Source organism: Carassius auratus, chromosome 26 (genome assembly GCF_003368295.1).
Source record: "Carassius auratus strain Wakin chromosome 26, ASM336829v1, whole genome shotgun sequence".
NCBI lineage: Eukaryota > Metazoa > Chordata > Actinopteri > Cypriniformes > Cyprinidae > Carassius > Carassius auratus.
In genome coordinates this window covers 1,891,752-1,904,871 of record NC_039268.1, presented here as the reverse complement: position 1 = coordinate 1,904,871, position 13,120 = coordinate 1,891,752, and the positions used below count along the sequence as shown (strand labels likewise).

The 13,120-nt window shown below is 35.2% G+C and overlaps 1 protein-coding gene across 1 annotated transcript in view; it reads right to left on the bottom strand.

Annotated features, from left to right (window-relative positions):
• Positions 1 to 13,120, bottom strand: part of LOC113044052 (TBC domain-containing protein kinase-like protein) — a 43,691-nt gene that overhangs the window by 30,451 nt on the left and 120 nt on the right. Inside the window, exons 2-20 of the mRNA XM_026203640.1 lie at positions 12,522 to 12,740; positions 11,167 to 11,239; positions 9,591 to 9,705; positions 9,185 to 9,258; positions 8,531 to 8,672; positions 7,378 to 7,438; positions 7,214 to 7,275; positions 6,764 to 6,825; positions 5,525 to 5,673; positions 5,286 to 5,424; positions 5,089 to 5,188; positions 4,127 to 4,176; positions 3,902 to 4,031; positions 3,489 to 3,587; positions 3,108 to 3,170; positions 2,733 to 2,859; positions 2,285 to 2,335; positions 2,103 to 2,186; positions 1,603 to 1,688 (exon numbers count right to left, since the gene is read on the bottom strand). Coding sequence (XP_026059425.1) covers positions 1,603 to 1,688; positions 2,103 to 2,186; positions 2,285 to 2,335; positions 2,733 to 2,859; positions 3,108 to 3,170; positions 3,489 to 3,587; positions 3,902 to 4,031; positions 4,127 to 4,176; positions 5,089 to 5,188; positions 5,286 to 5,424; positions 5,525 to 5,673; positions 6,764 to 6,825; positions 7,214 to 7,275; positions 7,378 to 7,438; positions 8,531 to 8,672; positions 9,185 to 9,258; positions 9,591 to 9,705; positions 11,167 to 11,239; positions 12,522 to 12,714 — 1,860 coding nt within the window. The 5' untranslated portion in view covers positions 12,715 to 12,740. The remainder of the gene's footprint in view (positions 1 to 1,602; positions 1,689 to 2,102; positions 2,187 to 2,284; positions 2,336 to 2,732; positions 2,860 to 3,107; positions 3,171 to 3,488; positions 3,588 to 3,901; positions 4,032 to 4,126; positions 4,177 to 5,088; positions 5,189 to 5,285; positions 5,425 to 5,524; positions 5,674 to 6,763; positions 6,826 to 7,213; positions 7,276 to 7,377; positions 7,439 to 8,530; positions 8,673 to 9,184; positions 9,259 to 9,590; positions 9,706 to 11,166; positions 11,240 to 12,521; positions 12,741 to 13,120) is intronic.

The following is a 13,120-nucleotide window of genomic DNA, read 5'->3' as shown; positions in this document are numbered from 1 at the left end:
ACAGCGCACAAAATGAATCTAGCTGGGGTGTTTTGGGTGGTCGCTAGGGTATTCTGGCCAAAGTCCACCTTGCTTCAGAGAAAAGCATTAAATTCTACTAACAGGGCCCCTTTAAAAGCCAGCAAGGTGACTTTGGGATTGTGTTGTCAAGAAAACAAACACTTCCAGATCAAACGCATTGGGAATCATGGCAGGGTTAAGCCTATATAATGGTCTGCTCAGAGACTCCAGTTCAGCAGTGTCTTCTTTTGATTCATGCGGTCGAACCATAACAGCAGCTGTGCAGAGGCTGAGCTGAACGCCGGTTCTCTGCTCCTGCATCAAAGACCAATTCCGTGTTGATTCCCACAACTCATCATTTATTTGGACCCTCGGTCGCAGAGCTGTGGGTGGATTTGTCTGTGGAGGTCACCTATCCATCAGTGTAGAGAGACATCATCTTGGCATTTGAAAAAATAAAGAGGGAGCGTTTGTGGATCACAGAATATTCCGGTGTGTGTGCGCTCGAGGAAAACTTGGCCGGCGATCAAATCTCAGGGTCAGCCACGTGTGTGAGCGGCCCATCAATGACACGAGCCACAGCAGATCTGACGTGTGACAGGACATGAATGCAAAGATGTGCTCAATCACTCTAGAGAGGATCTGCTGTCAAAACAAGCCATTATACTGTACACGCAATCAAAAGCATTTTAGCTCTTACATTTATTCATTTTTAAATGTTCTGGTATGAGTCAATAATATGAATACCAACTCAGAATTGAGTTTACCATTTACCCTTTTAGTAAACATCAAATAAGTTAAATGCAAAAAAAAGGGTCAAATAAATAAATAAATTAATACTAAAGTGAAACCAGAAAAACAAATCAAATTAGCAAATGTAATAACTCATTATTGAAGTAAATATTTACCATTATAAACAATATTTAATTATATTAAATTCAAGGCTTCTGCAAGCTTTTCCAGGGTAAATTGAAGACTTTTTAAGACCAATTAAAGATAATTTGACAAATAAATGAAAGGGAAAACAATATGTCAATATATTTTCTAAATGTAAATTGAATAAGCAGCACTTCAGAGTTTGAAAACTGAAGTTTCAAACCATCTCCATTACATTTTAATTCATTTCACACCGGCACACACACACACGCACACAAACACATGCACACACACACATGCGCGCGCGCACACACACACACACACATTTTATAAAAAACATAATATAGCAATTATTATTATTGTATTCTATTATCTAAATAAAAGAATAGCCTCACTCATTAATGTTTGCTATAAGTGCAAGGGTCATTGTTATTATAGCTCATACATAGTATTGTGGATTTGAAGAAATCCATTGACTCTTGAACACAACAAAAGGTTAATATTGAGTAACACATTGCTCAATTACATTTTAGACACAATATTTCCCATTAGGTTTCTGTTCTGCCATTGGAAACACTTTTCGGAGTAAACTAGCATATAGACGGCTCTCAAAGCTAACAGGAATGGATCAAATATTGATATCATGGGGCATGCAACAAAGTAAACAATGTCAATTTGACTTGATTTCGATGTGATCTCATGTGTTTTTGAAATATTTACACTTACATCAGGTATGAATCCAATCTCGTTCAGGTGGTTGCTGAGCTCGGGGTCGTGGAACGCAATCATCTGCGAGAAGACGGTCAGATATTCTGGAGAAGTGAAGAATAAGAGCATTCAGGCGTTTGCACTCCAGCTAAAAACACTTTTAACACGTTATACCCATGGCAGGACAAACACTCTGCTCAAAGCTCAGTCAGACAGCTAAACAAAGCAATTCTGCTCCTGAAGTGCTGACAGCTGAGCTTGCAAACGCAACAACAAACATGCCCAAATGTCAGGCTACAGAAATCCTCTAAGTGTTTACGGCTGCAATCACTGCAGTGTAACAGCCATAAACACTTAAAGGATTTTTAAAAAACAGCTGCAATGCAAGCAAGCACGTGCAAACTGCCACACAAATCAGGCATGCCGCAAATCGATTAAACGTGGCTGCTTTTTTCACACATTCCCAATCTTTATACTGTAGTTCTGTTCTTTATGGAGAAACGAAAAGGTCCCCTTACCTTGTATCACATGCGAGTTGTCCTTTAGGAAGAAATTGTACAGATATTTGGGAATGAAGGCCGACATGCATGCATATGCAAGAGCTGAGAGGAAAAATAATAACAAGATTGAGTTAGTCCGCCTAGAGGCACTAATATCAGGAAGAATGTAAAAAAATAAATAAGTTGGCCAGAAATCTTACCTTCGTTGTTGAAATTTAGATAGAGGAAAGGTGCGCAGAGCGAATCCAAGCCTACAGCAAAAACATCAAATCATGACATACATGGGACAATCTCACAAAACCGGTCAAGAAAATGCCCATGTCATATTCTAAAATAAAAACACACTTAGAGCAATTACATATTATGAGAATTATAATTTTGGTGGAACATGGGTTTGATTGTAATGCTAATAAAAGGCATAATGAAAAACATCTTCACATTCTAAAAAATAAGCTTGATCTCTTCATATTTTAGGGTGAAATATGACCCAGATGGGTTCTTGACGGGTTTCTTAAGAGTGCACAAGAGTTGATCTGCTATCTTTATCCAACAGTCAATGCACAACAGAAACACTGCGAGTCTTTGGTGCCATCTAGTGGAAGAAAGCGGAACCGTGTGCATGACCCCACCCGAGCATGGCTCCATCACCTTGCCAGTACACCAGATCAGGATGAGACACCACCCAAGCCTTGAGCACCCGCCGAAACTTGATGTGACCCTGAGGTGACGACAGCAGCTCGTCGTACTGGTGACAGCGAGGGATGTCCACTTCAATCTGCGTGACAAATGCATAAAATCTGCAGCCTTAAATCAACTAGGTGGGCGACGCGTCTCCGTCAGCGCTGTTTGCTCCGGGATCGTTTGAAATATTCAGCAGTGGACAGTCAAATCTTAACAAGGCTTAAAGGTGAAAACAGGCTCTTCACAAACAAAGTGAATAATTCAACAGGCTGATTAATTATTCAGCTTTTCAATAACCTCAATCAGTGCGAAGACTATTAAACACACAGAAAAGAGTCTCACCTGTCTGTCAGTGGGGATGGGCGTGTCCTTATCGATGCCATCATATTTTGATTGGATGTCCCCCTGCGGGATACATTGATTGATTTGAATGTGGGAGTGTTGCACTAAAAGGCAGGTTTAATATTAAAACACAACAACTGTGTTGCTATAAAGTGAAATGTGCATTGAATTTATGTCAAAATTTGATTGATTGCACGTCATGCATCAATAGTCCACTAATGACCAGAAAACGCCAGGCATGCTTTTTAGCCGCCAAACACTTCAACATTTCGATCTGACTCAAGAAAACCAGCCCACGTTTCCTATAAAAACGGTCATAAAACATCTATTGCTGAACAATTAGAATATATTCCCTGGCGTATATGCAGTGTTTGTGTGTACCTCAACTCCTAATAAAGCTGCCCAGGCCAGACCCCTCAGAAGAGGAGGAATATCAACCCTCGCCTCCTTCCAGACTTGGGTCTTCTTGTAGGGGTACGCCTAAAAATTAATGCGAAACACATTTATGGAATTATTTACAGTAATAGGGTTTGTTAAACTTCGTTTTATGAGCTGCTGAAGTCTGTTAAACTAATACACTATGAATTATTTCTAATTGTCAACATAAAAAAAAAAGTGTTTGAAAAAGAACCAGTAAATCAATAGAAAAAGAACCAGTAAATCAATATTAATGATTTGTCTTTTTTTGAAAATGTCTTAATGAGCCGTTTGTTTTGTGGGTGGACATCCATCATGGGGTGATTTCTTCAGCTATTTTTATGTGGTCATTTTCAGAAAATGTGTGTGTGAAGGACCTTGAGCAGTCTGTCGAAGAGGACGATGCGGGTGAGCTGGTACTCGGTGTCTCTCTCCCGGATAATGAGGGGCAGTGTGACGGTGGCAGACAGTTCATTACTGCTGTTAGACTGAGGCAGGCTGGACTGTCTGCGGGACACACGGGACATTTCCACAGCATCAGACACACACTGACTGCTGCCAAACACAAGATCAGACTTCATGAATAAGAGATGATTTCTTACTCATCTTCTAGTAATGGATAGTACGTCTCTCCTGCGACATCCTTCAGCCTCTGGAATGAGAGATTAGCCGTGCTTTAGTGTCACCTCACGTTATGTTTTTGGATTTGTAAAAAAAAAAAAAAAAAAAACACTGTCAAGCATTGTACATAACTAAATTTATAAATCAATAAAAAAAAATAAAAAAAAATTACATTAATTAATTATTAAATATAAACATAAATCCTATATCAATACATATATCACATTTTATGCATTTTTTTACATTTCAATACAAACCCAAATCTTAAACACCTAAATATTTTAGATAATCACAAATGAACAATAAAGAATGTAAATATTGTCTATGATATTCAATATGAACCAAAATCTTAAAACTTAAATTATACATTCAATATTTAAGATAATAACAATTGAACGATATAAAATAAAATATTGTTTACAATATTCAGTATAAACCCCAAGTCATAATTACACACCTAAATGTTGAAGATAATCATGAATGTACAAAAAATAAAATAAAACATTGTCTACAATATTCAATATAAACCCAAATCAAAATTACATATCTAAATGTTGAAGATAATTGTAAATGTATAATAAAATAATAATAATATTATATTAATTAGTTATACAAAAAACAAAAAAAACGTGATTACAATATGTTAATGCTGTTAAGATACTGGCCTAATTAATTAATTAATTAATTAGATTAAATAATCGCAGCATCCTGTAATCAACTAGATTAAGAATTTGAATCGACTGGCAGCCCTAACACACACACACACACACACACACACATATATATATATATACACACATACATACAAGCATACATAAAGATAGATAGATAGATAGATAGATAGATAGATAGATAGATAGATAGATAGAGAGATAGATTTTTTTTTTTTAAATAATACATTTACAATTGTATTTTGATGGCCTATACGAGGAAACACCCTTACATTTTTTAGCTGATTAAGAGAAAGCGTCACAGTTGTGTCATCGAGGAGGAAGCTTCTGTCGCGGCCTTGACCAAAAGACTCGCCATCCTCCAAAATGAACCTGGAGAGCAAACACACGAATGCAAACAGCTGTTTAAAACAGATGATTTATTCTGCACGCTGAGACAGTCGTTAAGGGGTCAGAGATGTGGGAGTACTTGGGAAGGGTGCAGATGGGAGGTTTGGACTGGATGATCTCTTGATTGGTCAGCTCTTTCTCCAGGTCTCCTCCTGCCAAACACCACAGATGATGCACCTCATCTATGGCTCTCTCTGACAGGTAGTTCTCTCCATCATCTGCACAGCACAGCAGTATCGTCATTAACACTATTTTTAGAATTCGTTTTTTGATAGTCATTAAAAATGTTTCCACAGTGTGAGATATAGGCACTCGAACCTTTCCAGAGTTCACTGATGTCCTCGGGAAGCTGTAAATGAGCACAGCGCGGGGAGGCGGCAAACAGACGCACAGGGCTCTGGTAGGGTGTGTACTGACAGGAAATGATCTCAAACACAGAGTCTCCCAGAAGCTCGGCCGGAGTGGCTCTGAAAGACAACAACAATCAGACACTAACTATTATTATTAAATAACCATGAGTTTGGTCCTCTCTGTTTACTTACATACTGTATGCATTAATAATTATTAGTAGTATTAATATTAAGTAGTACATCAATTCCATATTGTGATGTTCGATGTGCTCAATTAGACCAAAGCAAACAAGTATGGAACATTTTATTAGGGCAAATTCCCTGTATGGACATTTTAAACACATTATGAATAAATTAATATTTAATATTAACAAATTAATTATTACAGTTAACTAAAAGTAAAATATAAAAATAAAATTATTGTTAAAATAAAATACTAATTTTAGATCATACTGTATGTATTATTTATTTGTAGTATAAATATTAATTAATATATTAATTCCAATAATGTGATAATTTAATTAGACAAAAAGCAAACTTACTAATCGAGAAATAAAATAATTGATAATTTAAATTAAAATAAAATGAAATTCTAATTTCATTTAAATGGATTCTAAAGACTTATTCTGGAAATATAATAAATAAAAACTAAAACTAAACCAAAACTACTGAACTAAAACCAAAACTCAAATAAAACTAAATTAAACCTAAAAAGTAAATAAAAAATAAAATAAAATAAAACAGGAAAACACGTCAAATTAATTACAAATCTGACTACATTGTCCTAAAATAAATCAAATAAAAATAAAAATGAATAATATATACTCAAATGTAATGAAACTGAACTGAAAATATAAAAGTAGTAAAAACTGATTCAAAATAATTATAAAAAACTATAATAGTATCTCTGCTACATATCTATATTCTGAAGTGTTAATGGCTGTTTAAATAAATTTAAATATTGAGATGCAATATGAATGAAAACTACCAATTTTATAACTATGTGGCCCATTCCTACAAAGAATTTAAATAATACATTTATTAGTAAAATAAATTAATAAATAATAAGTGCAAGTCCCTACTCGAGAGATTTAAAGGCATAATGTCATGATGCCAAATGTCCTTCTGACTGCATGAAAAGTTTTGGAAGATCAGAGTTTTATTATTTCCATAAAGAAATGATATAGGGCTAAATATTATAGGTAACCTTTTTGAAGGGAGAAACGTCAGGCATTTCCTCAATAAAGCCTGCACATTTTCAGGCAGCTCCTGGGAAAAAGACGGATACAGGTATATTAGTAAAGCATCAAACCCAGCCAAACTCTGATAAATCAGCACTATCTGTCATTCGTGCCATAAACCCCGCTGAAAAGTGAAGTTTTATGAGGACATTTGGAAAACATTAGCCGTACGACCAGTGAGCCTGCAGTGTCAAGCTAAGAAGAGTTTATCTGAGAGGTTTCAAAGTAAACCTTTTAAAGTCAAATTCCTTCGAGATGAAACCCCGGAGATAAAGCATTTCCAACCATGAGACTGATTGTGTATTGTTCTGTCCGGCAGTAAAAGGTTTACAAAAAAAGAAAACATAATCAAATATCTCATCAAGGAATGTAAAGTGCAAAGATGAAAGGCTATCCATTAAGATGAGCAAACTTACCTTAATTGTATCTAAGCAGCCGTGTTCCTCGGCAAGAACCGTGATTATGTCGTCCATGCATCCTGTAGAGACAATAAGGTATTCCAGTCAATGCATTACAACAGAAAATAGACATAATAATGTGATGTGAATACATAAACAGGGTCACATAAGCACGAACTTGCCTAAGGTGATGATGAACTTCATTCTCTCACTAATATCAATGTTCTGTAGAATCTGCCTTCCCTATTGGACAACACAAGTCACATGACATCAAATAGTTAATGTTAAAATCATTGTGGTCACATTTCAACAGTCTGAATAATTTTGCAGTATGCAGATTTTTTCTTTATTTGCCAAAAGTGCAGTATACAACAGAGCATACTAAATGCAATGGTGCATCCCATAATGCACTGTGCCTGTTTTGACCTTGTATTCCTCTTTTTAAAAAAGAAAGTAGGCTTTGCCAAGCCAACATTCAAGTTTGTTTACAATTAGTTTCTTTTGGCCTGGGACAGTTATTACCGTTTACTAAAACTAAAACTGTTACAACATTTTTGTTAACCCGAAATTAAGTTATTAATTTATAATATTCAATATTAATCTATTTATTTAAACTATCAAATATTATTTAAAAAAATTAAATCTATTAAAAATATTAGATTAAAACCTAAATATACTTCTAATGTTATTGGTGTTATTTAAATTATTATTTTTTTAATTAAATTCCAGTTTTGTTTAGTTTAAACTTAAAATAACCACCTAAAATATCTAAAATAAAATAAATATCAAACTGAAATTAAAACTGAAAAAAAAAAAAAACTAAATCATAAATTTAGTTAAACATAAAATTAATTACAAATTCAACTAAAATTAAAACTAAAACTAAAACTATAAAAATGGATCTAATTCAAAATGTTAGTAAAAACTATGACAATAAAAACATAATAATAAAATAACACTGGCCTGGAAATTTAATAAATTTTTTAAATGTTTCAGTAATTCAGCACATTTCGAGCTAGAAAAGAATTTTGTGTATTTCAAGCAAAAGTGTCCATTTTGCAATCAAACAAAGGTTTTTTTAGGGAGAAAAGGAATTTATAAACGTTATCGTCTTTGATTGATATATATGCATAAAATGTAACCTGTAAGTGAAAACTGGAGTTTTTTTAACTTACAATATATATATATATATATATATATATATATATATATATATATATATATATATATATATATATATATATATATATATATATTGGAAACAATAATTTGCATTAATGTCAAATTCAGTTGAGTCCTTGTTGAGCAGAATCAATGAAAACTCTGAGAGCGTACCACACAGAGTTCAAACAGAAGCACCCCGAGAGACCAAACGTCTGTTTTGGGCCCTGAAGGAAGAGGGGCCTCAATGATCGAGGGGTCGCTGGAATAAAAACAGCCTTGAGCAATAACCTCTGGAGGCAGGTAAGATGGATACCTACAAAAACACAGAGAAACAGAAGACACGGGTGTTGGAAAGGTCTCGCAGGGTGCAGATGTGGTCCTTGTGATGACAGATTACAAAAGACATGTCCCACAAACCCTGATATTATAAGACGGGCCCTCTGAGAACATGAGGGCTCCTAGTTGTGCCACTCAGCTAAGTTATTTATGATACCACACAAGGAAGCCGCTTTGATATCCAGGATCTGCTTTTGATCCAAACAAAGATGGGCCACAATGATGCACTTCTAATGTTAGTTCATCTTTCTTTATTACGAGAGCACAGCGTGACCCATTCATCTTTTTTTCCATGAAAGGCTGACGCTTCGATTTGGAGCCGCGATGCATCTTAAAAAGATTTAAAGCTCGCCCTGACTTTCCGCTCTGCAATAAGGATGCCGAGATGTTATCTGCACCCTTATATAGACTCCAAAGCACGTGAGTTTCACTTTGAGGAATATGTTAGATCAGGAAACAAATGGAAAACATTATAGCTGAATGACGTACCCAATAGGAAAGTCAACATCTGCTCCATGGTCGGTCATGTGATACAGGCCGAATTTGGCCAGCTTCACCTTGCCCTGTTGATTTGTAAAAGAACATTGGATTCCAACAGTGAGCTGAAAGCACCTCACAGTAAGACATCAATTCTGATGTCATTCTGACAATTTCACTGTGCTTATTATATTAAATAAACTCATGCTAACAGTAACACAGACTGAAGTCAGAATTCCCAGCTTATTTACTATAAAGCTTTTATATTGAAAATATGAAATATTATTAAATGTTTGAGCAAAAAATAATAATAACAGGCTTAGATCAATAATACAAATTAAATTAAATTAAATTTAAAAAGTAAAATTAAATTTAAAGCTTGTTTTACAGCCTACAGCTTATCTGTGTGTCTACACACCTCGCGGTCCAGGAGAACATTGTTGGGAGACAAGGCACGATGCACCATGCCGTGTTTATTCATGAACTCCAAGCCTTCCAGCACTTCATAGGCAACCTGTAGCACCTTCTCTGGACTAAGAGAGACAAGAACATCTTAAAATCGTGAAAAATTAAACGTATTACATAATATTACAACCATATATGTACCTATGCTTACCCACAAATACCCATGTTAAACTATTCATCACATCTCCTGGAATTAAGACCGATCATAAACGATCGATTACATATTTTGGGGTAGAGTTTGGAATTTTTCCAAAAAAGACAAAATACAAACAGTTATTAGTCTAACTATTATTAAATAAATAAATATATGTATGCACAAACATTTATAGATATATTTATATAGATACTATGGGGCAAAAGAAAGGCATAATCAGATAGTAAACATAAGAACATGCAATTCATTTAAGTGCCATTAATTCATAATAAAATATCAGATTTATACAGTAGATGGCAGAACAAGAGCAGCATAAATATGCAGTTGAAGCTGTTCAGTCACTGCTAATATCTGTCAGGTATTGTGAATACATCATGGGTTCAGCTGTGAATTCCACTCGGACAGCTACAGTTTTTCTGTGTTTAACATGATACTGGATGAAAATAAAAAGTTGAAAGTAAAAGACACTGCATTCATCTGCTTTTAAACGAAGACAGAGAGGACAAACAGTCTGTACAAGCACAGGCTTCTGGGTGAGTCTGACCTCAAAAACAAATCCAAAACAAATATGGGTAGAAAAGTTCATGTCACTTAATAAACTAAAGTGGATGGTTCTTATCAGTCAAATATTATAAACAGTACATTCTGACTTTTCTGCCCAAGTCATGGTAGCACTTTATTTTACAGTCCTGTTTCTCATGTACATACTATGTACTCATTATAGTAATTACAATAACTATGTAATAACTAAGTACTAACCCTGAAACTACCCCTAAACCTACCCCTACCCCATGTAGTTACCTTGTTTTACCAGAACTTTCTTAGATAAATACACTGTAAGTACACGATAAGTACATGTAAGTACACGTACTGTAAAATAAAGTGCAACCCAAGTCATGAAACCTGTAGACAGGTCTGGGTGTTGAAAAACATGTTTCTTTGGAAAAATCTGGATATGTAATTGGGGTGGTGAAAATATTGCTAGACATGACTGGTCTGATTGGAAATTGTTACTCAATACTTTATATACTGTCTAAAAAAATGGAAGCTTTACTGCTTGCAATAAGATGTTTTTGTCCTCCATCTTGTTTTCAAGCAAGTTTTACCATCTACGTCTACAGTCCTTGATAGTGAATTGTTATCAAACTGGCCCAATTGCTATTAAATTAAGATATTACAATGTTGTATCTAACGGTAATACCACTGTAAATCACTATTTCCATGCTTTTATTTATTGGTGTTGCCTTAGATTGAGCAAAAATGGGCTACCTGTATTTCAAATAAATAATGGTTTTCATTAAAGAATCCCTCACTTGACGCAAAGTCATGTAAACAGACCATATGCAATCAGTTATATTCCGTGTGCATGTATTACCTGACTGGTTTCCCTTGCTTCAGAAGGTCCTTCAAGCTTTTTTCATAGTGCTCAGCTACAATAACCAGACGTTCTGCAAGATGTCAAGAGGTCAAATTAGAGTTCATGGGAATCTAACCCACAACCTTGGTGTTGCAAGCACCATTATTCACTGAACCTTTAGCATCTCATGTAAATTTATCAGTGTTTTATTTATTCTATATTTGGTTTGCACTGTTCTGCATGCAACTGAAAAAAAACGCTATTGTTTTGCAATAATCACTCCAAAATGTACAACATTCATACTATTCCCATTTCAAAATTGACTTTAATAACCCACTCATTATCCTCAGAAAGGATTATTCCTTCCAGCGACATGATGACCTGCATTCAAGGTCATTTCTCAAACATGAAAGAAAGTTATAACTCGAATAAATCTGCATAATCGTCATAAGGACTTCAAACACATGTGTTTGCCTACACATGCATCGATCTCAGAGGGTTTTCTCATAGGGGACACGTGCATGATACAACGCGCATGATACAGCGCGCATCGTGCATGATAAATACTGAGCTAGGAGTCATAAAGCAACTAAAGATAAAAAGAAAGATCCTCACAGGCAGAATCAGCACACAAATAATGCCATTAAACCACAAAGATAAAAATCACTAAGATAAAAGACGATAAAACCCTCAAGAGCACCAGAAAACAAAAACAGACTCGGTGAGGTTTTTAAGAGAAATGAAAAAAAGCACACATTTCAACTTAATAGCACTTCAGATTGCTTTTTCTTCTATTTTCTTTTTTTTGATATTTGTAGGAAATAAACTTTATTTACTGTAATTTATCAATTGATGTCGGGTCACCCTTAAGAGATATTTCATATTAAGTACCCTTATCGTTTTAACTGCACTGACACTATTGGATGAGGGCAAAACTCGAATTGAATTTCAGCTGAATAATGACACTGTTGTCTTCTGCTTTATAGATGAAATAAACTGAATTCATTTTGCAACATGGACAGTTATTGAACCAAACTGAATAAACGCTGAACTAACTCGAGTTGAAGACCAACACTGCTGTTTTCAGTAGAGCTTGTCTCATAATGAACCAAATGTATTTAACTGAACTGACAAACACTATTGTCTTGCTACAGCTGCTTTACATTGGTCTCATTTTTCAATCATTGAGATCACTGATGTTGATTAATTCTTCCCTGTTTAATACTGTGAAGCTGGAACAATCTGTATTGCATGAAGCACTATGGAAATAAAAGCACCGTGGGTTGAATAGACTTTATCTTATTTGGGCCTCTGATGATTTGCCGGTCATGTAGCGGGAAACGCACGACAATAAAGCGTGTACGCCATCCTACCATGCTTCCCTCTGGAGATGTCCACATACTGGCACAGTCTGGGATGGGTGATGGTCTTGAGGATCTGAAATCGTCCCAGGATCTTGATGGAGTTGGGGGTGAGAGGAAGCCCATTGCTGCCGCACACATCATGAGGAAGAGGAGAGGCGAAGAAGGTGGAGGCCCCCAGCTCCGCATCTCTGAGGGGCTGCATGACTCGCCGGATGCTCAACAAACACACTGACACAGGCAATATACAGACAACATACAGTTATACAGAATATACTTTTGTATCATTTTAATGTGTTATCAATATCACGTATAGGCTACTATACATTAAATACAGCATAAACAGTAACAACAGTTAGTGTTACAACAGTAAAATTGTAGTACATTTTCATTAGGAGCGTCAGGTATGTTAATATTATATATAAAATATGATAACCTAGATTAATCATAACACTAAAACGTGTATATTTCATCTTAGAGCATAACTTACTATTTTGGTCTGACGTGGTTACAAACCGAACCGATGATATTTGACAAAATTTCATATCATTGAAATAACGTTAGACTGTTGGATTTCTGATGTTTGGGGTTTACAAACGCAACATTGAATT